The sequence below is a fragment of the Aedes aegypti genome, chromosome 3, assembly GCF_002204515.2.
Source record: "Aedes aegypti strain LVP_AGWG chromosome 3, AaegL5.0 Primary Assembly, whole genome shotgun sequence".
Taxonomy (NCBI): domain Eukaryota; kingdom Metazoa; phylum Arthropoda; class Insecta; order Diptera; family Culicidae; genus Aedes; species Aedes aegypti.
In genome coordinates, this window is record NC_035109.1 from 51,239,414 (window position 1) to 51,267,289 (window position 27,876).

Consider the following 27,876-nt stretch of genomic DNA (forward strand, 5'->3'; position numbering starts at 1 on the left):
CTAGTAACGACCACTGACGTAATGAGAAAAATGATTTCATCGCAGTATGTCAGTGAAAAACAATACCTCCACTATTGATACACTGTTCCTTTAATTTGCGGTATATTTTAAACTTGTGTTCCTATAGTTGCGGTATCCGTTGTTTTCTTATGAAATCCTCCACTATAGGAACACTCTACCGCAACTATTAGTGCAAGTATGAAAAGTTTTAGCAATTTTAGTGTTATTTCATCAGTTTTAAGGCAATTTGAACGCTCTTTTCAACTATTCCGTGTATACGTCGATTGGCAGTGTCGGTTTTGTGACTAGTGAAATAAAATCAGGGTAAATGGCACTACCGCAACTATAGGAACACCCACAACTAATGGATCACTTACCCTACATTATCGGTAAGAAACTGATGAACAAAATAGGTCATTATTCTAAATTGTCCTATCTAACTTTCAGACATAAATGTTTTATAATTATTGCTAATTTGGGCTTTAAATAACGAATAATTGATTTTCCGATTAAGTAGTGCCAGGTACGAATTCATATTGATGGAAGGTTCCAATTAACTAATAAAAATTACTTATAAACAGACAGTACTACATACGGTACAGTAGCGTCAATCGGTAGGGTTCTGAACCTAAATAAAGCTAAATGTAAGAACCGCTGTATTATTCCTTTCGATTCAATTAAATAATCAATGATTTTTTCCAGCTTTTAGCTGCGCCAAACTAACGATTTTTTCCTGCCCTAACAAAACTGTTTATCATCTATTCAATATACACACAAACTCGATCAACGACTTACTTATTCTTATGGAGGATGGAAGACACGATAAGGTTTTCCATAGTCATTTCATGCCTAGTAAAGCGTGACATGGTTTGTGCATGACCTCTAAAAATTCTGGCTCGTGAGAATATGTATAGTGTTAATCCTGGGATACTAACTGTAATGAAACTTCTTTAACCGTTAGAAAAACAAATGGAACAATCCTCTATGGCGTTTTCGAAAGAGTAAATAAATAGTTCCTAACAATATCCACGGTCAATCCTCAATATGTTCTTGGATCAATTGCCGTGAACATTCTGGAATTAATTCTTGAGAAGTGTCTGGAATATCCATAGAGAATTATCAGAAGATCATTAAATAATCTATGGATGAAGTAATGGATTGATCTAATACCAGTCGTATCGTATTATATACAACACTAGTGTGATGGTGTTAGCGGTTTCTGAACGTGCGAATACGCTTAACATAACATGTCTCGCGTAACAGTTCTAAAGGGCCAATGATCAAATTGTAAACAAATCGGGTTTTGGTACCATTCGATAGCATCTCCCAACACCCACAAACTATGCAAACATTGTCAACATAATCATAAAACTTACCGTTATAAACTCGGTTTTCAAAACGGCCAATAACCGCTTTTTTCCAAATCATTCATTGGCCCCCACTCGAAAAGGCCAATGATTGGTTCTCGCTCCATCAAGAGGGCCTACAATCGGAAAATTTCGCAAACTGTCATTGGCCTTAGCATGGTGAGAGGCCAATGACTCTCTCTTGCTCATTCATTGACAACCGAAAAGGCCTAGCCTTGGGCCAAGCACGCTAATAAAATTCTATTTTGGCCAATAAAAAAGGCCCATGCCTTGATGAAAATCGAAAATGGGCCAAGCATTTAAACTTATCATTTTTTCCACTTTTTTGTCAGTTTTCAGAATAAAATCAATTATTAGCGTGTAGTAATAGTAATTCGTCACTCAACTAGCAAGAAATCACATTGATTGAATTGAATACTGAAAAATAGGAATTGAAAATGTGGTGAATAATATTCAAATCGAATTTTCTCAGAGTCAACGATCTGAGGATTGGCCCTTTTGAATTGTTACGCGAGATGTCAAAACATTTCTGATTCTCATGCCGACAATCAAAGCAATTCCTTTAGAACTCCAACAGCACACTATCCAGAAGTTCTTGGCTTTTTAGAATTGCCGTCAAAATTTCTAGAAGTAGTTTTTAGTTAACTCCTTTAAAATGATTTGATCATATTCCATGACTTCCTTTTCAAAGACATGGTCTCTATTTTAATGCAAGTCTCTAAACAAACAATTTTCAATGGAAGGTCTCTTAAGTATCAAATTTAACCAACACGGAATCCAAGGTTTCTTATTCGTTATTCTGCTTGCATTGAATTCTGATGCAAAGTTGTACAGGCTCCAATGAAACTTTCAAAGACTATGTGACAGTTTTCCTATTGGGCTAAGGAAACTGTCTAAATGGAAATTCTGAACGCTAACAATGGCTATTAGAGTGGTTCAAAAAATCGTTTTTGCTCCACACCGCTCATTCGATTCTAGATAAAATTCTAAGTGTCCTCCCAAAATTTGAGCTCATTTGGATGAAAACTGTGACTGCACAAGCCCTTTGAAGTTTATATGGGAATTACTATGGGAAAAGCAACCAATTTATTCAATCGGTCATAGTTTTTGTCCATGTGCTCTTGGGGATTAGAGCTACGTTGATACTGTGAGATACATTTATCAGCTACAACTTTGCCGAAGACCGTTTTCAAATCCAACGCCTCAGTAATTAGTTATTGATTTATATCCAGTCACAAATTCTTCAGCAGTGCTCATTTAACTTCTGAACAGGCAACATTGCTGCACCTGGCGCGAAAGATAGCACGCACAAATCATGGCTACTATGTTTTACTGCATATACCCAGTGATGCCTGCAGAACAGCCCAATAATTATAGTCAAAGTATTACAACTCATTCAAAAATCAATAACTAATTACTGGGGCATCCGATTTAAAAACGGTCTTCGGCAAAGTTGTAACTGATAAATGTATCTCACAGTATCAACACAGTTCTAATCCTCAAGAGCACATGGGCAAACACCATGACCGATTGAATGAATTGTTTGCTTTTCCCATAGTAATTCCCATATAAACTTCAAAGGGCTTGTGCAGTCTCAGTTTTCATCCAAATGAGCTCAAATTTTGGGAGGACACTCTGAATTTGATCTAGAATCGAATGAGCGGTGTGGAGCAAAAACGATTTTTTGAACCACTCTAATGGCTATGTTCTAAATCTACGATTGAACCAATACGTGATGACGAACTAAATAGTACGCACCATCAATAAAGTATTGTCTAAACTATCAGGCACAATAATGATCCCATAAGGATTTACAGCATCTAACGAGAATGTTTTGCTGCTTCAAATCATCATATTTTAATCATGCTTAATCTACCGTATACATACAGTTATCTCCTACGCTCGAAGTTGCCCTACATAATCCATCGCTGTTAATACTCGTTGGGGGCCCCGTGATGTTGCGCTGACTGCATCTTCGATGTCACAAGCGATCGACCGGTTGCGTCGCGAGCTGCACTGCGACACGCCCTCACTCTCTCGCAGGCTTGAGAACTGTGATCACAATTTGCCACAGTTCATCGATTCTGCCAGTCAACCAAAACACAAAGCAGAAGCAACATCAATACCATCAGGTGTTGCGCTGCCAACGGTTCACACACTGCTTGACTGTTTTTGACTCTCCACTATGACCGTTTTCGGGCAGCCATCTCGAGGTGAATGATTGGAAAAAATGTAAAATAATTCAATCGCTAATAGGGTAACCAATATATTTTGGACCTCTATATATTTTGGACCCCCTGGGCCATTTTCCTGGAAATTTCCCAGTTTAAGTCGAAAGATCAACTCAATTCGCATGCCATTTGAAAAGATTGGACTATTCCGCACTTGCATCAACCGTTTGTACATAGAAAATGTGTTTATTTTATCTGAAATTAATTTAATTTAATCGGTTCATCCATGCAACCATTACAACACGTTACAGACAGAAATTGAAGCCGTCAGACATTTTTCAAATGTAAACAAAAACTTTTTTCAAGTTTCTAAACTAAAAGCGTAGAGTTCCTTCGGTTTTCCATTGTCAATCGATTGATTAGACTAATGTATAATACAACCAGTGCCGTGAGCTTTGTCGCCAAATGATAAAAAATGCCGGGGGTCCAAAATATATACTTTGCGGGTCCAAAATGTATTGGTGTGTCCAAAATAATGAAAAAAACTGCTTCACAATTCAATTATTTTCGATGTTTTTTGGATCCTACATGACCGTTTGGGCATTTTTATCTCGTAGAGGAAGTTTTTCTCCACATTTAAGCATGTTATTTGACTTGGTTACGATGTGCAATTAATTAATTGGGACAAAAAACTAAAATCACATCCTTAGGGGGTCCAAAATACGACCGTTACCCTATTTCGCTTGTGTTTTCAACTAATTGATATCTATTAGCGTTAACAGCAAGAGCACAATCATTCCGTTGTGATACATATAAACAAGTTCAATTTCATGCTGCCTTTATCGAGCAAAAATGCAAAACCCCGAAAACCGGAAAAATCGCGTCACCACTGTGCTCGAGTCATTTCGCATTCGGGTTTGAAAAAACGTTGCGAAGCAGAAGATTACAGTTTTGAAGAGCCGTGACATTTTTTTGTTTTGAACGGTCATGGTTCGCTTCGGATTTTGATGGTCGTGTAGAAAAATGTGAATGTCGAGGTGGTTAATGTTTGCTACAGTACATTTCCCATCCCTGCTCTCTCGCACCGAAGATGTTGCGCGACAAGTCCCAGCGCGACAAAGTCTCAGCGCGACAGAGTCCCAGCGCGACGTCTCTCTTCGGCGAGACGATATTGCACTTCTGCTTGCCACACAGATCACGAGTGCATTTGTTGGAATAATCGTCCAATGACGAAGGCTCAATGAGGTGATGGGCTTTATTGGACTATCCGAGACGGTGTCGCTGTGTGCTAGCCGGTTGTGATCGGCGGCACAGTCTTTAGGCAATGGACAAAAGGCCCTCTCTTTAGGAGAGATGAGGGGAAATTAGTTCCATCGTCGTTCTTCAGATTATAAAGCATTTACCTGGTGAAGGGCCTTTTCCCAGCTTCAGATGATTGAGCTCCCGTAAATCCCGATCGTTCAAGGGCGAGTGGAACTGAAAGCACATTTTATGAACCCTAGCCAAAGTGGGACCATTAATTGAACATGGTTACCTATTGTTCGAACATGTGGCGGGTGGTTGCGATGCCTGGTAATGTCCCGGTCGGTATTTTCGGTCTGGTCTGGTCAGTCTGGGGGAGTCGGGTAAAGAAGCTGTTGGTACATTTGGGTTTTAAGGTCTAAATACGCCTAATGTTACCTGCTCAATCATGCAAAGTATCGTGCAGTTTAGAATACGTGGGGTACAACTGGCACCGAGAGTTGTCTTGCACGTGGCGTATTCGTCACTTTAATATGAGAAGGAATTACTTCTGAACTGAACATACTTTAGTGCCTTTTCCCTTTTACCTTCTGGAGATTCGCCAATATGCACAACGAATATATTTGCAAACTAGCATGCACTTTTTATTCACTTTTTTGCATGAGACTTTGACTCGTCGACCGACCACCAACTTCTGTTCAGTCACTATGACTGTGCTATAGTGCTATTGTCTTGATTGCTTTCGGGCTGCTGTTCGCGTAAGTAGGATGGCTTTGTAGTTGTCGGATTAGTATCCGAAGTGTGCGAGAGAGGAGCTACGGCTGTTGTTTCGTAAGATTTATAGCATTTATTGATAGGAAACGCACTGCGGGAAATGATTGCTACATTTTGTCGGCATTACTTCAAAATTTTTGGTAACAAATTTTGTCTCAGATTCCCCAAGGAAAAGCTTCAGGAATTCTAAATATATATTTAGAATACTTTCAGAGTCCCCAACAGGAATCTCTCCAGACATTCTTCTAGAGATTTCTCTGCCAATACTTCCAGAATTTTTTCCAGAGATTTTCTAACGGATGCTCAGAAGAGTTTTTTCCAGAATTTGCCCTAGATCCTTGAGAACTCCAAAGCTAATACCTGCTGTAATTTCCTCAGGTACCGTAATTTCGGGTGAAATTGATTACTTTTCACTGTTTTCCATGTCTGTTTTCTATGATGTTGCCAATTTCAAACAACTTAATGTAGGAAAACAAGTACGACGGTGAGCTTCATTGGTTTATATACTCAAATTTTCATACACTTGTGATTTAAGTGCTGAAAATCGTCTCTAAAATAAAAAAACCAAGGAATTCCATTTCGGGGTGAAATTGATCACCTGTCAAAACAATTATTGTTAGTTTTGAAAACAACTTAATTAATTTGGGCCTCCTGAATCTAAATATGCTTGCCAAATTCCTAACAATGCAAAATTTATGAAAATAATAAACAATTAACTTTCAACAATATCGCAGAAAACGCCTAAATGTAGGCAATTACCCAAGGAATCTTCTGAAATCCATAAAAAATTCAATTATTTCAACAAAATGAACAAATTGGTACGAATTTTGATGATAAAATTCGTTTTGGGGATATATTTCCAGCATCCTTACAAATTTTCAAGTTTACACCATGTTCAAATCCTTGTTTAAAACAAGTTTATTGATGTCTGGTAATACCACACAAAACACGATTATGGAATTTTCTATTATTTTCATAGAAATAAACATTCCTTAACACAAAAAGCTTCACAACATGCAATTCGACAATAGTAAAGACGAACAACGTTCATTTCCATAGGTTGCATTGATTTCTATGCTATATTAGAGGGAAATAAAATCGTGTGACACTGTGATCAATTTCACCCTACTGATCAATTTCACCCGAATTTACGGTATTGCCTTGATTTTTTTTTAAAACTATCCTAGAATCGCCTCTAGAGACTTTTTCATTATTATTTCTTCAACTAAATTCTCCAGTTTTTACTCTAGGAGCTCTTCCAAAGACTTCTGCATTATTTTTTTTTCGAAGAAATTGAGAAAGGTTCATTCCAGAGTGTTTTAAATAAATAGTATGAAGGTTTTTTTTTAAGAAACCCTAGGAGAATTCCTCCGCCTGTGCATATGGATTACTTCAAGAATTCTTCCAACTTTCCTCCCAGAAATTCAAAATTCCTTATATCCTATATCCTTTTCAAAGATTTTTTCAAGTATTTTCTCCTGAAGTTTTACCAAATATTTCTTAAAATGTTTCGCAAAAATTCCTATTCATTCTTCAAAAGTTCATTTTAATATTTACATCAGTTTATACTACAGCAATAATACATACAATCGAAGCTCGTTATAACGACAACTTTTATAACGACAAAAGCTCTCTATAGCGACATTTTTCGGTCCCATGAAAACCATCTCGATATCATAACTATTCTCTATAACGACTTTTCTCTATTGCGACGGTCCCTTCCGATGTCGTTATAACGCGCTTCGGCTGTATTTCAATAATTCGTCCAATCATTCCTACACAAATTTCAAAGAGAGATGTTGTCCAATGTTTTTCTAGAAATTTCTTCAGAAAATACCGAGATTTGATTGTTTTTTTCGATTATCTAAGCAAAATATCTAGAAAATCTTCTAAAACGTCCTTTAGAGTCCAGGAGTTATTTCATAGATCCTTGTTCACTAAGGGTGACTTTAAAACTTACCCGAGTTTTATCGTAGGATACATCAGGGATTTATTTTTCACAAAAATTTTCTTTTTTTTTCTAGAGACATCCCTGAAAAAAATCAAAACTTACTTGAGAAAATCTCAATAAAATACTGGAGGAATTTCTGTAGAAATCTTAAGAGAAATCCCTAGCTAAAATCTCATATAAATCGTATTATACAACTTCAAAGGAAATCCCTTGAAATTTCTGAAAAAGTTATTGATTGGCATTTAGAACGCGTTTTGTCCGGAGATCTTAGAGAATGTCCCCGGAGATAAACAGGATAAAATCGTGGAGGAGTTAGGACTTTCATGAAAAATTTATCAAAGTATGTTTGGAGGAATTCAGATGATTTCTAAAAAAAATCTTCGAAGCAAATTCCATTTCTGTGGTTTTCCTTGAGGACATCCAAATTGTGTTATACCTAGTTGTGGATTCCTCAATCCTAGAAAAAAAATATTGGAGAAACTTAAAAGTAGATGGAGTAGCTTGTACCTTCTTTGAATTCCGCCCCTAAATGCTTAACTTTTGACAGATACGCGTATTTCGACTACCACTTGCAGTCTTCTTCAGTGCCAGTTACTCGTACCCGCAAAGTGATATTGGTGAAATTATCGGCGAATAATCGTGGAGAAATTCCTTGGGAAATAATAGCTAAATGAAATCTTTTAGAAATTTCCAGAGTATTATCTGAATATTTGGGCAAATACCTGAATAAATTTCTAACGAAATTCCCTAAAACACTATGAAAAAAAAAACGCATGTAGTGATACTTGTCGTAATTTAACGAAGAATTCTAAGTTTCAAAAATCTAGTTTTAAAAAAAATCTACTTTGAAGTGTTTTCAGCAATTTTCAATTCTATAAAAATTGTATAGGAGTTAGAAGCAAGCCAATATTACAGAAATAGAGGATTGTGTTCCATCATTCCGTCAGTAATTCAGCTGTTCTATCCAGTAGCATACTAGATATATAATTATATACATGCATTAAATGTTAAAATCAAATCTTCTTCCAGGATGATATCGTCGAAGCGTTTCCCTCCGGAAGCTACAGCAAGCTGTTCTTCGCCCCGGAAAATGACTTCACCAAGGAACTCATCGAACTCCTCCGGATCAAGCTGTTCATCACCATCGATCGTGAGTATGCGTGTAACTCCACAAAGTCCCTCCAAAACTGAAAACCCCTTCCCAATTTCAATTCCCAGGTGTGGAATCGTTTCCGACGGTGGCCGAGATGGAACAGATGCTGCTCTTCAGCCAGGACTTTTACGCGATTGCCTTCGACCGGAACTCATCCAGGCGGTACCTGTCGTACACGATCCGCAGCAAGAACAACAACTTCCGCACGAACGAAATATACTCCCGGGATGTGTACAGCAGTTACCTGAAGGATCGGAACGAGTACTACGAAAGTGGTTTTCTGGCACTGCAGTACGGGATCGAGAAATCCTTCGTGGAGATGAGCACCGGGCTGTCCGAGGGCAGTCTGCCGGAGTTCTACTACGAGCACATTCCGGTGGCCGGGGCAAGGCCACAGGAGTCGTCGGAAATCTTCGTGGTCAGCATGATGCTGGCCGTGTTCGTTTCCGTTGCGTGTACTTATCTTCTGTTGGTTCCGCTGGTTGAGGAGAAGGCTTCTGGAATGAAGGAATACCTGAAGATAGCGACGTCCTGTAGTTATTGGAACGAGGTGGCGATATTCCTGATGAACTTCATTCACCTGATTCTGATCGTGGTCCTGTGCTTGGCAGTTACCGTGTTGGCCAACATTTGGGAATCGACCGCAGCGCAACTGGTGTTCGTCTGTGTTCTGCTATTTCTGTTCGTGATATGTTCGATAAGCTTTACGTTCTTCATCAGCACCCTGCTGGAATCGGTAACGATCTCGACGATTGTGGCACCGATCTGCTACTTTGTACCGGTTGTGTTTGCTTCGGCTCAGAAGCGTTGGGAGAGTCTGCTGACCGTTTTCCCGATGGCCGGATTCAAAGTGGCAGTATCGATTCTGCATGATTATCAAAATAGTTGGCACAGTTTCGGCGCGGCGGATGCCTTCAAAGCCGGGTATCCAGGCAATAAGAACATAAGCTTGTTCTTCGCTTTGTTCATGTTAACATTCGGAACATTGCTGTGGACATTTCTATGGTTCTACGTTTCGAATGTGCGCCCTGGTCAGTACGGCACACCCAAGCCATGGACATTCCTCTTCTCCAAGCAGTATTATCAGAAAGGCAAGAATAAGGTCAAGCAAAACCAGCATGTAGAGATGATCCAGGAAGACAGTAGGGAATCAACCGGAGTTGCCATCGAGAATGGTGACCACCTTGAAAAGGTGGTGAAAATTTCCAATCTGAACAAGATATTCAAATCGTCGTCTGGAACCCGAGTCGCGGTCCGCAACTTATCGCTGAGGATCTACAAGAACCGGATCACTGCGTTGCTCGGACATAACGGCGCCGGGAAGACTACTACCATGAACATAATCACCGGAATGACTCCGCGAACATCCGGCCGCATCGAGGTGGACGGCGAGGACAACGCCAGCAACTATCGCCAGCAGATTGGATTCTGTCCCCAGCATAACGTGGCTTTAGGCTACATGAGCTGTCGTGAGCATCTAGTGTTCTTCGGAGCACTACGTGGAATGAGCATCCCAGAAGCGGAACGGGAAGCGGATGACATTCTTGAGAAGGTGAACCTGGCGGATAAGAGCGATGAGGTCCTCGCAAACCTGTCTGGCGGGATGAAGCGAAGATTGTGCTTGGCCAATGCCATCATCGGCCGGACCAAGCTACTGATTCTTGACGAGCCCACCTCAGGATTGGATCCTGAGTCGCGGCGGGACATATGGGACATTTTGCTGCGGTTAAAGAAAGACCACACCATCCTGATTACCACCCACTTCATGGAGGAGGCAGACGTTCTAGGTGATTGGATTGCCATCATGGAGAACGGGGAACTGATCGCGTTCGGGACGTCGATCTTCCTGAAGCACTATTACGGCAAGGGGTACACGCTGAAGCTGTTGAAGGGGTCCGCCTTTGATCGGGACAGGGTGATGTCGAAAATTCGGGAACATATCAGTGGAGCGGTTGAGAAACCGGCCGTGGAACCGGTGTTTGCTGTCACTTTGCCGTACATTTGTATGGAACAGTACTCGGCGCTGCTGGAGGAATTGGAGACCAAGAAGGAAGCCTATGGGATCGAGTCGATCAGTGTGACCAATGCGACTTTGGAGGAGGTGTTTTTGAAGTAAGTATTGTTTGATATTTGGACAATGTGTAACTTGTAAATTCACATCTTATTCCTTTAGGTATTACAGTCCAACCACTTATTTTTACGACGTTTTTTAACGACAGAAATTCTGATTGACGATCGTTTTTATAAATGCTCAATATCTTAAAAAGTTCTTGTCAGGGGCGGCTGATCATCGTCTGAGTGCCAGAGAAAGACCCTAAGCTAAACGGCGCACTATGGTCCTCCGAACATTTAGGAGGATTGGTCCTCCGGAAATCTAGGGGGTTGGTGTCAGGCCCTGCAAGTCAGCCGTAAAACATCAGGCAACAAATAATCAACGAGAGAATACGAACCGGGGCAATCAGCGAAGACCACAGCGACGTAAAGGGACTAGCTCGGTACGTGGAACTGTAAATCTCTCAACTTCATCGGAAGCACATGCATACTCTCCACTGTACAGAAGATCCGCGGTTTCGGCATCGTAGCGCTGCAGGAGGTGTGCTGGACTGATTCGATGGTGCGAAAGTTTAGAGGTAACCATACCATCTACCAGAGCTGCGGCAACACACGTGAGCTGGGAACAACTATTATAGTGATGGGTGATATGCAAAGGCGCGTAATCGGGTGGTGGCCGATCAACGAAATAATGTGCAAGTTGAGGCTCAAGGCCGGCTCTTCAGCTTCATAAACGTGCCTAGCCCACACTCCGGAAGCACTGATGATGGCAAGGACGCATTTTACGCGCAGCTCGAACGCGAGTACGACCGCTGCCCAAGCCACGACGTCAAGATCATCATAGGAGATTTGAACGCTCAGGTTAGCCAGGAGGAGGAGTTCAGACCGACGATTATAAAGTTCAGCGCCCACCGGCTGACGAACGAGAACGGCCTACGACTGATAGATTTTGCCGCCTCCAAGAACATGGCCATTCGTAGCACCTATTTCCAGCACAGCCTCCCGCATCGGTACACCTGGAGATCACCTCAGCAGACAGAATCGCAAATCGACCACGTCTTGGTCGATGGACGGCACTTCTCCGACATAACCGACGTCAGAACCTATCGTGGCGCTAACATTGACTCCGACCACTACCTGGTGATGGTGAAACTGCGCCCAAAACTATCCGTCATCAACGGTGTACGGTACCGACGCCCGCCCCGGTAAAATCTCGAGCGGCTGAAACAACCGGATGTCGCCTATGCGTACGTGCAGCATCTTGAGGCAGCGTTGCCGGATGAGGGCGAGCTCGATAGGGCCCCTCTTGAGGACTGCTGGAGGACAGTCAAAACAGCCATTATCGACACTGCCGAAAGCATTGTCGGATATGTGGAACGGAGCTCAAGAAACGATTGGTTCGACGAAGAGTGCCAGGGAAGGTTTTAGAGGAGAAGAATGCAGCGCGGGCTGCAATGCTGCAGCATGGTACGCGGCAAAACGTGGAACAATACAGACTGAAGCGGAAAGAGTAAACCCGTCTATTCCGGAACAAAAAACGCCGTCTGGAAGAGGTGGAATGCCAAGAGATGGAGTTGCTGTACCGTTCTCAAGACACGCGGAAGTTCTATCACAAGCTCAACACATCCCACAAAGGCTTCGTGCCGCGAGCTGAAATGTGCCGGGATAATGATGGGAGCATCCTGACGGATAGACGCGAGGTGATCGAAAGGTGGACGCAGCACTACGATGAACACCTGAATGGCGCAGAGAACAAAAGCACAAAGGCTCCCACGATGGGGGAAGATAAGGATGCCATTCAACAGCTCAAGAACAACAAGGCCGCTGGTAATGATGGTATCGGAGCCGAGCTCATCAAGATGGGCCCTGAAAGGTTCGCCGCTTGTCTGCATCCACTGATAGTCAGAATCTTGGAAACGGAACAGCTACCGGAGGAGTGGAAGCAAGGCGTTATATGCCCTATCTACAAAAAGGGCGACAAACTGGAGTGTGGAAATTATCGTGCAATAACCATCCTAAACGCCGCCTACAAAGTGCTATCCCAGATTCTCTTCCGTCGTCTATCACCTATAGCAAACGAGTTCGTGGGAAGTTATCAAGCAGGTTTCATCGACGGCCGCTCGACAACGGACCAGATCTTTTCCGTGCGGCAAATCCTCCAGAAATGCCGTGAGTACCAGGTCCCTACGCACCATTTGTTCATCGATTTCAAGGCGGCATACGATAGTATCGACCGCGTAGAGCTATGGAAAATCATGGACGAGAACAGCTTTCCCGGGAGGCTCACAAGATTGATCAGAGCAACGATGGACGGTGTGCAAAACTGCGTGAAGATCTCGGGCGAACACTCCAGTTCTTTCAAATCTCGGCGGGGACTACGACAAGGCGACGGACTTTCGTGCCTGTTGTTCAATATTTTGCTTGAAGGTGCCATGCGGAGAGTCGCACTTAACAGTCGAGGCACGATTTTCACGAGATCAGGACAATTTGTTTGATTCGCGGACGACATGGATATTATTGGGAGAAAATTTGAAACGGTGGCAGATTTGTTCACCCGCCTAAAACGCGAAGCTACAGTAGTCGGGCTTATGGTGAATGCGTCGAAAATAAAGTACATGCTGGTTGGCGAAAGAACAGGACCCGCCTAGGAAGCAGTGTTACGATAGACGGAGATACCTTCGAGGTGGTGGACGAGTTCGTCTACCTCGGATCCTTGTTGACGGCTGACAACAATGTTAGTCGGGAAATACGAAGGCGCATCATCAGCGGAAGTCGTGCCTACTATGGGCTCCAAAAGAAACTGCGGTCAAGAAAGATTCAACCCCGCACCAAATGCACGATGTACAAAACGCTCATAAGACTGGTAGTCCTCTATGGGCATGAGTGCTAAAAACGATCTTCGGCGGCGTGCAGGAAAACGGCGTGTGGCGGCGAAGGATGAACCACGAGCTCGCCCAACTTTACGGCGAACCAAGTATCGTTAAGGTAGCTAAAGCTGGAAGGATACGCTGGGCAGCGCCTGTTGCAAGAATGCCGGACAACAACCCTGTAAAGATGGTGTTCGCTACTAATACGGTCGGAACAAGAAGGCGTGGGGCGCAGCGAGTTAGGTGGATTGACCAGGTGCAGCAGGACCTGGAGAGCGTGGGTCACAGTCGAGGGTGGAGAGAAGCGGCCATGAACCGTTGAATTGGCGAAATATTGTTGGCGAGGCTTTATCAAGATAATTGTTGGAAACGGCTACAGCACGGGAAGTTTGGAAGAAGCTATGCGACGCGTTTGAAAAAACTGGCCTTACACGGGAAGTCGGATTGCTGTACAAACTAATCAGGACCGATCTGGAAAGCTGTGCTAACAAGGGATCCATGCAGATTGAAGCTTGTGGAACTACCAACCTCTACCCTACGTGCCACAAAGGAGAAAGGCAAATTTCGGTACACGATGTCCAGTAGGATTGTCGATGAATCTCCAGCTGAACGATGAATTGAAGCGAAATGGTTTTGAGTGCTGTAAATCAGATCCATGCTTGTATCGGAGGCAATTCAACGGACGTTGGTGTTACGTTTTAGTATACGTGGATGACCTGGTGGTGGCGAGTGAAGATCCCCGGATGATTGAACAACTTGCAGGTTCATTGAGTAAGTGTTTTGAGCTCAGCAGTCTCGGTGAAATTCATTATTACTTAGGAATGAAGGTGGAGAAAGATGAAGCTGGAGATTATAAGCCAGAGATTGTAAAAAGTACTGGTCTATAAGAAGCAAAGCCATCTAACATTCCGTTGGAACCTGGTTATATTAAAACAGAAGAAGACAATAATGATTTACCGGACAATATCGAATACCAGAAACTAATAGGAAAATTACTATACGTTGCTGTTAATACGAGACCAGACATATCGACCGCTGTTTCATTACTAAGCAGGAGAACAAGCAAACCATCACAAGCAGATTGGACAGAACTGAAACGAGTAGTGCGTTACCTCAACGGAACTCGATATTTCAAGCTACGTTTGAGTAAAAATGGTGAGGCAAACGGTATTACTGAGCAATTCTCGCTGAAACCAGGCCGCCATCGGCACCCATCGTTAGAATTCCAATTTTATGTCACTGATCGCTAGTTTTCGATAAAACTTAAGGGTGGTTCTTTCTGTTTTCTCAAATTGGTGGACCCCTCGTACGCCAGCTAGCTGAACAGTTTGCAAAAAAGCCCATTTTTAGATAAATCTTGGGTATTTCTTCACGGGATATGTCTCATATTTCGCTTGGAACACATAGCAAACTTAGTGGCATCGTATAGAGAAAGGATATAGCTTTCATTTAAACTTAAAAAAATGTTGGCGGCCATTTTGAATTTTGTTAGAAAAATCGATTTTTCACCATTAGCGCACCGTTAGTTTTGAATTCTGAGATCACCATCAGAAAGCTGAGAAAAAATGCATAAGATAGGCTACAGAAACTAGGTGAGCAATGGTATTTACCTTATCAAATGAACTATTTTCTAAATCATGTTATACGATTTTGACGTATATGGCGAGCGCAATCAATACAAACTTCATTTTTTGTACAACAAAGAAACAAGTTTTCAACCTTTGGTGTTTTATTCAAGTCGAGTAAAGAATAAGAATATTATTTTTAGTGAAAAAATCTGGTGGCCATCTTGGATTTTGACGCCATCTTGATTTTAGGTAGTAGAATTAATTTTTCACCTTGATAGCACTCAGCATGTCGATACTATACTCTTCTTATTATTATTCTTCATTTTACTGACGTTACGTCCCTACTGGAACCGAGCCTGATACTCAGCTTTATTAGTTATAAATCCAGGTTATAAAACAGGAATTTTCTTTTTTAATGCGATTTCTGACAACAGAATAATTCTTTGACATATCTTTGGATTCAGTAATAATGAATAAATAAATTCAATAAATGAAAACCGTCAAAAAACATTGATTCTATTAAACAAACATTTTTTTAGCCTATGCATTGTTGTTCATTGTATGAATTTTATAGATTGCGTGTCGAGACATTAGTAAGCCTTGTGGTAATATCTGTAGCTCTAACGTAAAACATTGACAAAAGTGCATTAATTTATAATGAAAGTCTTAAATTTTGAAGCAAAAAACATCCTTGATTTTCTAAGTCATAAAGTATCGTTTTTAGTACCGCCCAACATGCATGTGAAAAATATCGAAATTGAATGATGAGAAGCAGGTTTTGTTCTAATGTGGAAGTAATGCCCAAAAGCAAGTGTATAATTTCGAGGTTAGAAAAACTGGCGGCCATCTTGGCTTTCGACGCCATTTTGGTTTTTAGCAGTTGCATGATTTTTTACCATCTCAGTGCTCATCATGTTGAATTATAAGACCTCCGTTAAAAAAAAACAATCAGATTGTATCTTTCTTATCTTATCTCAGCTGTTCAACTGATTGTTCATTTGTATCAATGGTGTAGACCAAATAAATGAAAGAAATAATGCTATTTTACAACTCGAAGATATGCAGAAGAATCATTCAGGTAGCAAATAAGCGTTAAAAAATCCTATTTGATTTTTTGATTTAAAACTAGTTAAGCTGAAGGGCTGGCTCTGTTCCAGTACGGACGTAACGTGAGGAAAAAGAAGAACAAGAAGAAGAATAAGTGTAACGGTAGCATTGAAATTCAACATGTTGAGTGCTAAAAAGATGAAAACTCATTCAACTACTTAAAACCAAGATGGCGTCAAAATCCAAGATGGCCACCAGATTTTTTCACTCAAAATAAGACTCCTATTCTTCATCTGTCTCAAATAATACACCAACGATTGAAAACTTGTTTCTTTGTTGTACAAAAAATTATGTTTGCATTGATTGCCATATACGTCAAAATAGTAGAACATGATTTAGAAAATCGTTCATATCATAGGGTAAATACCTTTGCTCACCAAGTTTTTGTAGCCTATCTTACGCAATTTTTCCTCAGCTTTCTGATGGTAATCTCAGAATTCAAAATAGCGGTACGCTAATGGTGAAAAATCGATTTTTCTAACAAAATTCAAAATGGCGGCCAAATTCAAAATGGCCGCCAAATTTTTTTCAAGTTTAATTGAAAGCCATATCCTTTCTCTATACGATGCCACTAAGTTTGATATGTGTTCCAAGCGAAATATGAGACATATCCCGTGAAGAAATACCCAAGATTTATTAAAAAATGGGCTTTTTCGCTAACTGTTCAGCTAGCTGGCATACGAAGGGTCCACCAATTTGAGAAAACAGAAAGGACCACCCTTAAGTTTTATCGAAAACTACTGGTTTCATCGAGAATTGCTCACTGCATATTCAGACGCAGATTGGGCGGAGAACAGGCAAGATCGTAAGTCCAATAGCGGTTTCATTTTCAAGATTAATGGTGGTACCGTAAGCTGGGCATGCCGTAAACAAACATGTGTTTCGTTATCGACTGCTGAAGCTGAGTTCATCGCACTTTCAGAAGCAGTTCAAGAAGCAATCTGGTTGAAGCTATTATTGAAGGATTTGAATGATGAACAGGAAGTTACTATTTTTGATAATCAGAGTTGCTTGAAAATGTTGATCAGCGAAAAATTTAGCAATAGAACAAAACACGTAGCAACAAGATTACATTTTATACGAGATCCAATTCAGCAAACCGAGATAAGCTGCATCTATTGTCCAACTGAACTTACACTCAGAAATAATATAAATCGTGAAATGTTTAAAATCCACTCGTTTTTGATATTATGTAAAGGTATACTTGGTCATGTTTACGAAGTATACAATTTCATATTAGTATTCTAAACTAAGCCCGATTAATGCGAGGTAATTTTGTTCGGTGTATTCATTGAAGACGTCAAAACTTCAGTTTTGTTGCTAATGATCGTCGGCTAGTTTTTCTCGTTTTTCTTCTGTGTTCTCAGGTAAATATTCTTAAACTCCATTATATTTAAAGAAATTAATCATTAAGGTTTTCAGAAAACTCATTCACGGCTGCAGTTCAATACGGAGATAGAAAATAGAGGAGCAATTGAACCAAACGGTTATCAACGCCAAGCTTGGATCAGGGGAGCGCATTCGTTTCCGGTGGACAGCAAGCAAGACGGATATTTCCTGCATTAGAGTGCCAACTTCAAATCTTATTTACGGACGAGGTCCAGAAAAAACGAATTCCATGAAGAAAACACCCGCGAATTTGGTTTGACTCTTCCTCTCTGTGTTGCGGATACATTCATCCCGGGAAGCCGTGCCGTGCAATGTTTAACGTCGGAAGTGTTCGTGGCAACAAAGTTGTACGTCTACGGAGCAGCTCCCCCTCCACTGCCGATCATAGTAAAAGCTCGTTGCACCCATCAGATAGTTCTAGAAATAAGCTTATTCTCTGTGATTCCTAATGTATCACCTTAATTACTTATGTGTCAACATATTTTTATATATAAAGTATATAAATAAAGAAATGTTAAGTCAATTTCATGTTGCTTCCAAATAATATGATTATCAGCCAGATATTTTAACCTCACTTTTTTTGTTTATGTTCTAGACTTATACTGAGCCTCATGTATATTCAACTTATATTGTCTGTTTCATTCACAACAAAACGCGCCGCCAACTTTCGAACAGACTGAAAAAAATCATCGCCAGCAAACCAATCAAAGGAGGTGCTTTGCTTTTGTGTTGGCAAGACTGGGGAAACGTCAAATGCCAGAAAATAAATCAAAGGAGGTGATTTGCCATTGTGTTGGTAAGACTGGTGTAACGTCAAATTCACAGCGGTTGCTTGGCTGGCGACGATTTTGGCGACGGTTTCACCGGCGACGATTACAAACCGTCGCGTCCGATAGGGTGCAAAATTTACAATACTAGGTCCGTTTTCTCGGTAGGTAGACGAAGCTTGGGGTCAACCAGGCGAATAGAGATTTAGTGTGGCATTTAATATATTTAGTTTAGATTTTTCTCAGAGTGTATGGTTGCAGACTTATTAACAAAACCGTTGGCAAAACTGCGTATGAAGAACCCAAGTAACAATGAAAGCTGAACAGCAAGAGTATTTGCTGAATATTGGCTGATTAATGGTGTACAAGGCTGAACACCGTGACAGCTGAACAATAATTTGAAGAAAAGCTTATTAAACATTCTTATTCAGCAGTATACTCAAAGCTGAATATTGAGTTGAACAAACTATTTTTCATCTACAGTTTTAACTTTTGTTTAGCCAACCTGAATGATATTGATTAAAGGTTATTTAAAGCTTTAATCAAATCAACAGCCATTGTCGGAAAATTGTTCACCTGTAGGTTGACAAAAATATATATACCGAAATATATACCTACATTGGGTCGAACACTAAATTAATTATTATAAAACTGATTCATCGAACAATAAAATTTTCACATACCGAAGTAGACATGCTGTAAACGCACACGGGCCTATCATTTGTCGAAAAACTCCTGAATCCGGCATCGGTGACCTTGTGTTACAACAAGATAAAACACTACACTCGAAGTCGCAGATTTCTTCGTAACATTTTTGATTAACTGGACGAAATCGAAATCATTACCGACTTGCGTTGACAACAATTGAATAGCAGTAACTGAAAATTACCGAGGATTCTATTTTGATACAAAAATCACAACACACTTTGACAGCTAACTCAAGTGTTTTTGCATAGCGCTGTTATCACTTCTTCAGCCTCAATGCAGCCTTTAAAATAGCCCTTATTCAGACAAGTCAATATGTTAGTCCCTTTCTGTTGATGATATTCACACAGTCTCATGTGGAGCGAATGTCAAGGTAAGTGGTTATAAATCAGCGAATCCCAGTTCAAATCTCAATTGCACATATTTACTAATCTTCATCTTTAAATTCCAGCACTTTTCTACACTATGTGTTTGAAATTATTAGTTGCGTTGATAAAACCCAAAACTATGAACCTGTAAATACTTTTTAATTTTTTTGGTTAATTGTTGAATAATGGATGAATAAGCGATCGTTAAGCTTTCGAAGGTTGCCATCTGATCTAAAAATAGAATTATCGTTATTGAAAGAGGCCTGAATAAGCGCATGCTAGACCTTTATTCAGCCTTCCATATAGCTTCAATTAAGCTTAAGGCTGAATAAAATCGCCAGAATTAGATGTTTAACAGCTGAACAACAGTGAATGCAGGCTATGAACAGCTTTTGTTCAAACAAAGGCTGTATTGAATTGGCTATAAAAGCGTTTGAGCAGCTTCAAATTGTTTCCTGGGAAGTTAGCTGAAATGGCCGGACTGACCGCTCGCGTCTAGGAGGAGTGTTGGAGATAAGACGGAACCGATCATAGCAGCCTAAGAAGATGTAACCAAGAAGAAGAAACAAATATCTTTAGATCATTCTGTTACCGATAGTCATTGAATACAGACGTTTAAAATCTAAGTCCCACTGTGCCTCATTGTGTTAGCCAATAGTCTGCCATTCCGATTTTGTTACCATCCTGAAAATAAACACTTAATATTTGGTATTTACTGAATATTTATCATTTCTCCAATTATAGTACTTACTCAGATATTCCAATTTGAGACAAAAATGTGATTGATCGGTTGAATTTTGTTCTAACCAACATACTAATTGACAAATGAAACGAGCGGCAGAATTTTTTCCTCGTTTCAAGTTTATTGGTTGACAAGTAAAACTGTTAGCAAAAAAACAGTGCTGATACAAGTACAGCAATTATATTTACTTGTTTACGGCAAAATTTCAAATCAATTGCTGGTCATCAATCATCTGTCATATGAATTACTGATAATCAGTAAATATGTTAGCATTGACAAGTATTCAGCAATCGAACATTGCTGGATTGCAGTAAAAAAAAAACAGAATTGCTGTTCCACAGTAAAATGGTATATTGCTGAATTGGTTTCAGCAAACGAAATTGCTGGAAGATTGGCCAAAAATTTGGTGTGAGTGAGAGTAACATATAGCCCAGTGCCGAATAATCAATAAATTGAAATGTACTTTGCTGGATGTTCAGTAAACCAACTGTCACTTTGGTGAGAATTTGAATTGCTGAAAGATAGAAAAATTTTATTTTGCTGGATCGATTTTACAACACAAGAAAAATCAAAAAATTTCTGCTTTACAGCAATAAAAATTTGGTGTGAGATAACAAAAAAATATAATTAAATCTAAAATAAAAATGTGGGTATTAGCGGGTTAAATAAAAGATTATGAGAAAAGACTCAATTAGTCTAACAGAGGAATGGCTTGATTTCTAACAAATTCTTAACGATAAATTCGCACAAAACCTTTAGCAGAATTTCTCAGAATCAAATTTTTACAAAATTATGGGCAGAGTTTCCACATATTTCTGGGTGGATTGCAGACCCAATTCCTAGCAGTATTCATATAAAATCCTGGACAAGTACCTCACAAATTCCAGAACAGGAATGTAGATAACAATGGATATTCTGAGAATATTCTAAAAACTATTATTAGACGAACCTGCGTTGGATTTTGGCAAAATGTTACGCAATATTCTCACAGAACCCTAGGCAAGATTTTAAAATAATGGTGGGTGGGATTGTGGCGAAATTCTGAGCAGGATTCTAATAACCTCTTTGATATTTTTCTAATACAGAATTTAGAGCAGAATTTTCAACGATTCATTAAACAAATTCTGACATCTCACACTCCTTTGCAAGATCATTGTATAATACTGTGTTGGAATCTTGATAAATTCTTAGCAGAACTCTCAAAAACAATTATCTTGTTGATTTTGTTTTTGTTATTCGTTGAAAAAATGCACGTGTCTTTGGCCCGCCGGGCAATATTTTTTCTGAGATATAGCCCGCGGTTCAAGAAAGTTGGGGTAGCCTATTATAGAACCTTGCAAATGAACTAATTGGTGACCTTACAGTTGAGGTCGAAATACGCGTATCTGTCAAAGGATACAAACTCTACCGGAATTGAATGGTATAGTACTAAATTCGGTTTTTCATCTACTTATAGGTACCTATTCCAATAAACAGCTCGAAGATTTATTATCATCAGAGCTTTTTTAACTTTTATTTGGAAATAGATGTTCTTGTTCGTTACTCAAGTACATATCATATAAGATTTATACATACCAGCTCAAAGAAATCATTCAACAATCTGTTTTCCAATTCCACAGCTCATCGTCGGACAACAAAGCCCTGGAAAATGAGAGAAGCTTCGATGTGGTGGACTCGCCTGGTAGATCCGGAAGCATCGACTCCTCCGCCCCACACTCAGCAAAACCGCACGAGTCCCTGCTGCTAAAACTGCAACTGCTCTCCCAATACAAGGCAATCGCCTACAAGAAGTATCTGCACATCAGGCGAAACCTCCACGTCTACCTTTTCATGTCCATCCTTCCGATCGTGACCACAGTGCTGTGTTTCCTGTTGAGTGGTGGTTATTCAAGTAACGATTACGGCGTCGTGAAGCTGCACCACTCTACCGTTCAGGGAGCCTTCGCTGTGATAATCCTGAACGGAAACGATCGACCGATAGAACTTGCCACGATCCGAAACGAAACCTACTTCCGGAACTTGGATCTGGTCCTGCTGGAAGAGCAGAACATCGAGGACTACCTGTTGCAGGAAGCCAAGCGGGACATAATGCGCTACCGGCACCGGCTCGTTGCGGCCATCGAGTTCAACGTGTCCGAGGGAAGTCTGAAGATCCTGCATAACAACAACTTGCTGCACAGCGCCGGGATTGCCGCGAACATCGGGAGCAACTTGCTACTGCATTACTATGGCTATCCGGGGGTTGAGGTCCTGGTGAAGAACAGTCCGTCCACGAGGCGGATGCAGCTGGATTCGATTACGCCCTACGTATTCACCGAGGCGATCGCTTTGGGTGAGTGTGTTCTTCAAAGTAACACAAGGAGCCCCGGGATCAAACACATTTGCATTGATTGTCTACTACCTATATCTCAGCAATGGCTCAACCGGTTTTCGAAATTCTTTCACATATCTCTTGTCTATGTATATCCATAGTCCTCTAAAAATGTTTCACCCACCACACATCTTTCTTTCTGGGATTTGGCCCGCGACTCAAAAAGTTTGGGCAAAACCAAAAAGATCAAAATGTAGTTCAACTTATTTTAACAAACTTTTTTTTATTACTTACGGATTTAAGATACGTGAAAAAATATCAAAAATCAATGAAGCCATCGCTGAGATATGGTTGATAGAATCTTTAGGTACAACTCATACTTGATCCCGGGGTCCGGAGTGTTAACCCACCGTCGGTCGCCCTAGTGTACTGAGTACACGCACTTAGCGAAAAGTCGAAAAACACGTTGAAAATTCCTTCAAATTGATCCGGGTGTTGGTCCTATTCCAAGATCTACTCTTCTTCTTGCTTGTAGAGAAGAAATTTTTCGAAAAAATCAACGAAAAGTATTCGAAAACATCGTGTTTTTAACCTAAGTTTTTAGGCGTGTACTCAGTACACCAGTGCGACCGCTCGTGTAACTTTTTTTTACCAGGCCCGTCACACGAGCGGTCGCATCGTGTACTGAGTACACGCGGAGCAATTTTGATTGTACATCCAAAGCTAGGCAAGATAGAATATGGATGTCTTCGACAAATTTCTTCAGTCCAACGGTACCGATTGGTCAGTGGACAGAAAACACTTTGGAAACATCCTCATCTTCCTGTGGCCATCGGATTGTGCCCCGGGGGAACCGATGTAGTGGACATTTCGCAATGCAACATCTCGTACACAAATATCTCAGGATCTAGATTTTTTAGCAAGATGGTGTCTTCGGCAAAGTTGTTCAGTAGGTCAAGAGCAAACATGTGATAGGCTGCTTGTTTCGAAATTCTGCCACCAGATGGTGCTAGTGAGCATTTAATTTTTCAAACACCGATATCTCAAGATCCTGATTACCTAGAAAGATGATGTCTTCGACAAATTTGTTTAGTAGGTCAAGGACTAACATATGATAAGCTACCTAACAAGATAAACTGCCACAAGATGGCGCTAGTAAGCATGCAATATTTCAATCACGAATATCTCAGGATCCCGATTTTTTAGAAAGATGGTGTTTTCAGCAAAGTTGTTCAGTAGTTCAATGGCTACCATGTGATGATCTTCTTGATTCGGAATTCTTTCAATAGATGGCGCTAGTGAGCATGATATTTTGCGGACACAGATATCTCAGGATCCAGGTTACCTATAAAGTTGACGTCTTCGACAAAAGTGTTGAATAGGTCAAGGTCTAGCATGTTATAAGCTACCCAACTTGAAATTCTTTCAACAGATGGCGTATTTTGATCGCGAATATCTCAGGATAACGATATTTTAGCAAGATGGTGTTTTCGGCAAAGATGTTTAGTAGATTAAGGACTAAACATGTGATATGCCGTTTGATTCGGATTTCTTCCACAAAACGACGCTGAAGATGCAATTTTTCGAACGCAGATATATTTGGATCCTGATCGCTTAGAAAAATGATCCTGAGATATTTTCATTACTAATAAATATTACCCCTTCGGCAAGGTTGTTCTAAGATGAAGGCCTAAATGCAAGGAACCTCAAGTTTTAAAATTCTTTCAACTAGTGGCGCTATTCAGCATGCATATTTTGATTGCTAATATCTGAGGATCCCGATTACATCCAAATATAATCTTCTCGGCTCAAAAGTTCAGTAAGTCAAGTACAAACTTGTGATGGGCCACACTTGTTTGGGAATTCTTCCACTAGATGATGCCACTGAGTATGCTAAATTTTCAACCCAAATATCTAGGATCGTGATTGCTTAATCATGAAAATGACGTCTTCAACTAAGTTGTTTATTCTGTCTAAGACTGATGCATGTTTACCATGTAATAAACCGTGTGATTCGAAAACGGTGCTCTTCAGCATGAAAATTCAATCAGAATGTACTTCAGAATTTCATGGACAGTCAAATTTCCAGTCGATACTCAAAAGATCATCGACTCATGGAACATATATTCTTTAGAAAGCTGATAAAAGGGAGCACTATAGTAATTATGATTTTTTTTTTACATTGACTAATACAGGTTTGACTATATTTAAAAATATGACGATCAAAATCATTGCAGCCTGCAGTTGGTCGCATTTATACGAATCGGTCGTTAAAAAAAAGATCGATGGACACCTATGAGAGTGTGACGCCATTTTGTCTGTGCTGAAATCAAAGAACTGTCAATGGTGGTTACAATTGAGCAATAGGCCTTTTCACGAGACGTCTCAAATCAGCTGATTCGGAAGGTCTTTGACAGTTCTTCTATACAAATGCCGAACGTGTCGGTGGTTCTAACAGGTAAACAATAATACAAAATAACGATCAAATAATTATGAAGGCGTAATCGGTTTTCTAGAAAACATCTATTCTGTGAATTCAACTGAATTTTCTGATAAAATTGTCAATAGCATACTGCAGTAGCACGTGATTTTTTTTTGCTATCAAACAGTATATTTCAAGCACATTGATTGGTTTAAATAATGCGAATAATAGCCTTAAAACTGGTGCTAGACTTAGTACACGATGCTTTTCATTTTTACTTCCATTTGGAAAAACAAAATTAAAAGGCCTATCTAATGAGCCTTTGTACGCCTAAGCATGCTATAAAATGTTTGACTTTTTCTGTGCGCGCTGTTTTCGAGTTGCTCGTGAGAGAGAGCAAGACAGCTCCAACACACGGCGCACAGTACAAGTTAAAAGAACAAAAGAATTTATGGCACGTACAGAGGCTCATGGGCGGCAGAAAGCTGTTACTCAAAAACAAAGATGGATGTGTTAGTGCAAAGTGATATGAGAAACCCGGTCTCTCATGGCGACTCACGGGATGGCACGCACACTACAACATTGTTCGAATCACCTCGAATGTGATAGATATTGCCTGTGTTGTTTACAAATCAATTCTAAGTGCTCTTTGTGCTAGTATAACTATATTATGATTATACTAGCACAAAGAGCACTTTGAATTCATTTGTAAACAACCAGTAAGTGAAATTATCGGTCACGGCGATAATCATAAGCCTATCTCTCAAGCTGATTTTCCGGAGGAAAAAGACGTGCCGTAATATCAATCCCGACCAGTACTGTGAGAGTGTGCTCTCACGAGATGTGAAGCAACGAATTTAGATTATCACCAGTAGAGTGGTTCAAAAATCGTTTTTGCTCCACACCGCTCATTCGATTCTAGATCAAATTCTGAGTGTCCTCCCAAAATTTGAGCTCATTTGGATGAATACTGAGACTGCACAAGCCCTTTGAAGTTTATATGGGAATTAGTGTGGGAAAAGCAAGCAATTCATTCAATCGGTCATAGTGTTTGCCCATGTGCTCTTGGAGATTAGAACTACGTTGATACTGTGAGATACATTTATCAGCTACAACTTTGCCGAAGACCGTTTTAAAATCGGACGCCTCAGTAATTAGTTATTGATTTATATCCAGTCACAAATTCTTCAGCAGTGCTCATTTAACTTCTGAACAGGCAACATTGCTGCACCTGGCGCGAAAGATAGCACGCACAAATCATGGCTACTATGTTTTACTGCATATACCCAGTGATGCCTGCAGAACAGCCGAATAATTATAGTCAAAGTTTTCAACTCATTCAAAAATCAATAACTAACTACTGGGGCGTCCGATTTAAAAACGGTCTTCGGCAAAGTTGTAGCTGATGAATTTATCTCACAGTATCAACGTAGCTCTAATCCCCAAGAGCACATGGGCAAACCTTATGACCGATTGAATGAATTGGTTGCTTTTCTCATAGTAATTCACATATAAACTTTAAAGAGCTTGTGCAGTCTCAGTTTTCATCCAAATGAGCTCAAATTTTGGGAGGACACTCAGAATTTGATCTAGAATCGAATGAGCGGTGTGAAGCAAAAACGATTTTTTGAACCACTCTAATCACCAGCAATGAGAAGTTGGTGTCCTACTTTTCTACTAAATATAAAAATAATATTGTTCAATTTGAATCTAGAATTTGAAGTAGAATGAACCCTATATGTTAAATTTTATTTTGTGCTTATCTATTAATTTACTGGTAGCGAAATGTTTTAACATTTGACAAAACGTGTATTGATGAGCCCAAATGATCAGTATCATAAGTTGTTCAGAAAATTAAATGCTCACTGGCGCAGAGTTACTCAAAATATAATTGCCAATAACATGTGAGCACTTTCTTTACCTAATAAATTTGATGAAGACGTCAAGTTTTAAAATAATCGGGAACTTGAGATTCTGTATTTGAAAAAAAAAAAAATAAACCAGGAGCTCTTTCTCTAGCCTGATGGAATTATTTGAAATCTAACGGCCCATTGCATTTTGAATTGAATGTGGAAGAATTTTGAGTAGGTATATTTTACACTTAACACGTTGTTCCATGATATACAAAACAACTTCACCAAAGACACCATCTCTGTAATCTAATTTTATTTTCCTAACCAGGATCCTGAACTAATTCAATTCGAAAATTACGTTTTGTGGAAGAATTCTGAATCAAACTGCATAGTCCTTGACCTACTAAACATCTTTGCTGAAAACACCATCTTGCTAAAATATCATTATCTTAAGATATTCGCGATCAAAATACAGCATGATCACTAGTGCCATATGGTGGTAGAATTTCAAGTTGGGTGGCATATTACATACTAGACCTTGACCTATTCAACACTTTTGTCGAAGACGTCAACTTTATAGGTAGCCTGGATCCTGAGATATCTGTGTTCGCATAATCAGTGATGGAAAGTGGCGAACGCTTCATGTGAACTGGAACAAAAACAAAACCAAACGCTCCCGAGCGTCAGAGCGCTGGCTTACTCGCATCTGTCGACTCCCGAGTAACTGAAGCTAAAAGTGACTCGCGAACGTGTTCGGAGCTGCTCAGAGTCATATTGTGCTTTTGGGAAAAAAGCTGCTTACCCTCCGAGATTTATGGTTTTCAAGGGCTTTTGACTACAAACGAGTAGTTTACCGTCGATATGATGGTTATACAATTAATTTATCTGTCAAAACCATAATAAATCACACCTTGCTCGGTTACTCGCGAATAAACGCTCGCGAGCTTGTTGCTACTTCGTTTGACATGTTCTCCCGAGCAGACGGGTGCGGGCTTACTCACACCTAGCCAGATCCCGAGTCTGTGATGTTTGTTATGCGTTGGTATACACTCGTGAGCTGCTTCGTG

The 27,876-nt window shown here is 40.1% G+C and overlaps 1 protein-coding gene and 2 long non-coding RNA genes across 4 annotated transcripts in view; 2 read left to right on the plus strand and 1 right to left on the minus strand.

Annotated features, from left to right (window-relative positions):
• LOC5565019 (ATP-binding cassette sub-family A member 1) overlaps positions 1-27,876 on the plus strand; it is a 60,786-nt gene that overhangs the window by 20,810 nt on the left and 12,100 nt on the right. For both annotated transcript variants that reach the window (XM_021853017.1, XM_021853018.1), the window contains exons 2-4: positions 8,535-8,655; positions 8,724-10,770; positions 21,843-22,555. In XM_021853017.1, coding sequence (XP_021708709.1) covers positions 8,535-8,655; positions 8,724-10,770; positions 21,843-22,555 — 2,881 coding nt within the window. The remainder of the gene's footprint in view (positions 1-8,534; positions 8,656-8,723; positions 10,771-21,842; positions 22,556-27,876) is intronic.
• On the minus strand, positions 4,543-5,737 carry LOC110679074. Its single transcript, XR_002502191.1, has 4 exons — positions 5,219-5,737; positions 5,073-5,150; positions 4,942-5,014; positions 4,543-4,880 (listed from the first exon to the last, which is right to left on the minus strand). It is a non-coding gene; the product is annotated as an uncharacterized LOC110679074 (long non-coding RNA).
• Positions 17,254-18,384, plus strand: LOC110679075. Its single transcript, XR_002502192.1, has 2 exons — positions 17,254-17,619; positions 17,675-18,384. It is a non-coding gene; the product is annotated as an uncharacterized LOC110679075 (long non-coding RNA).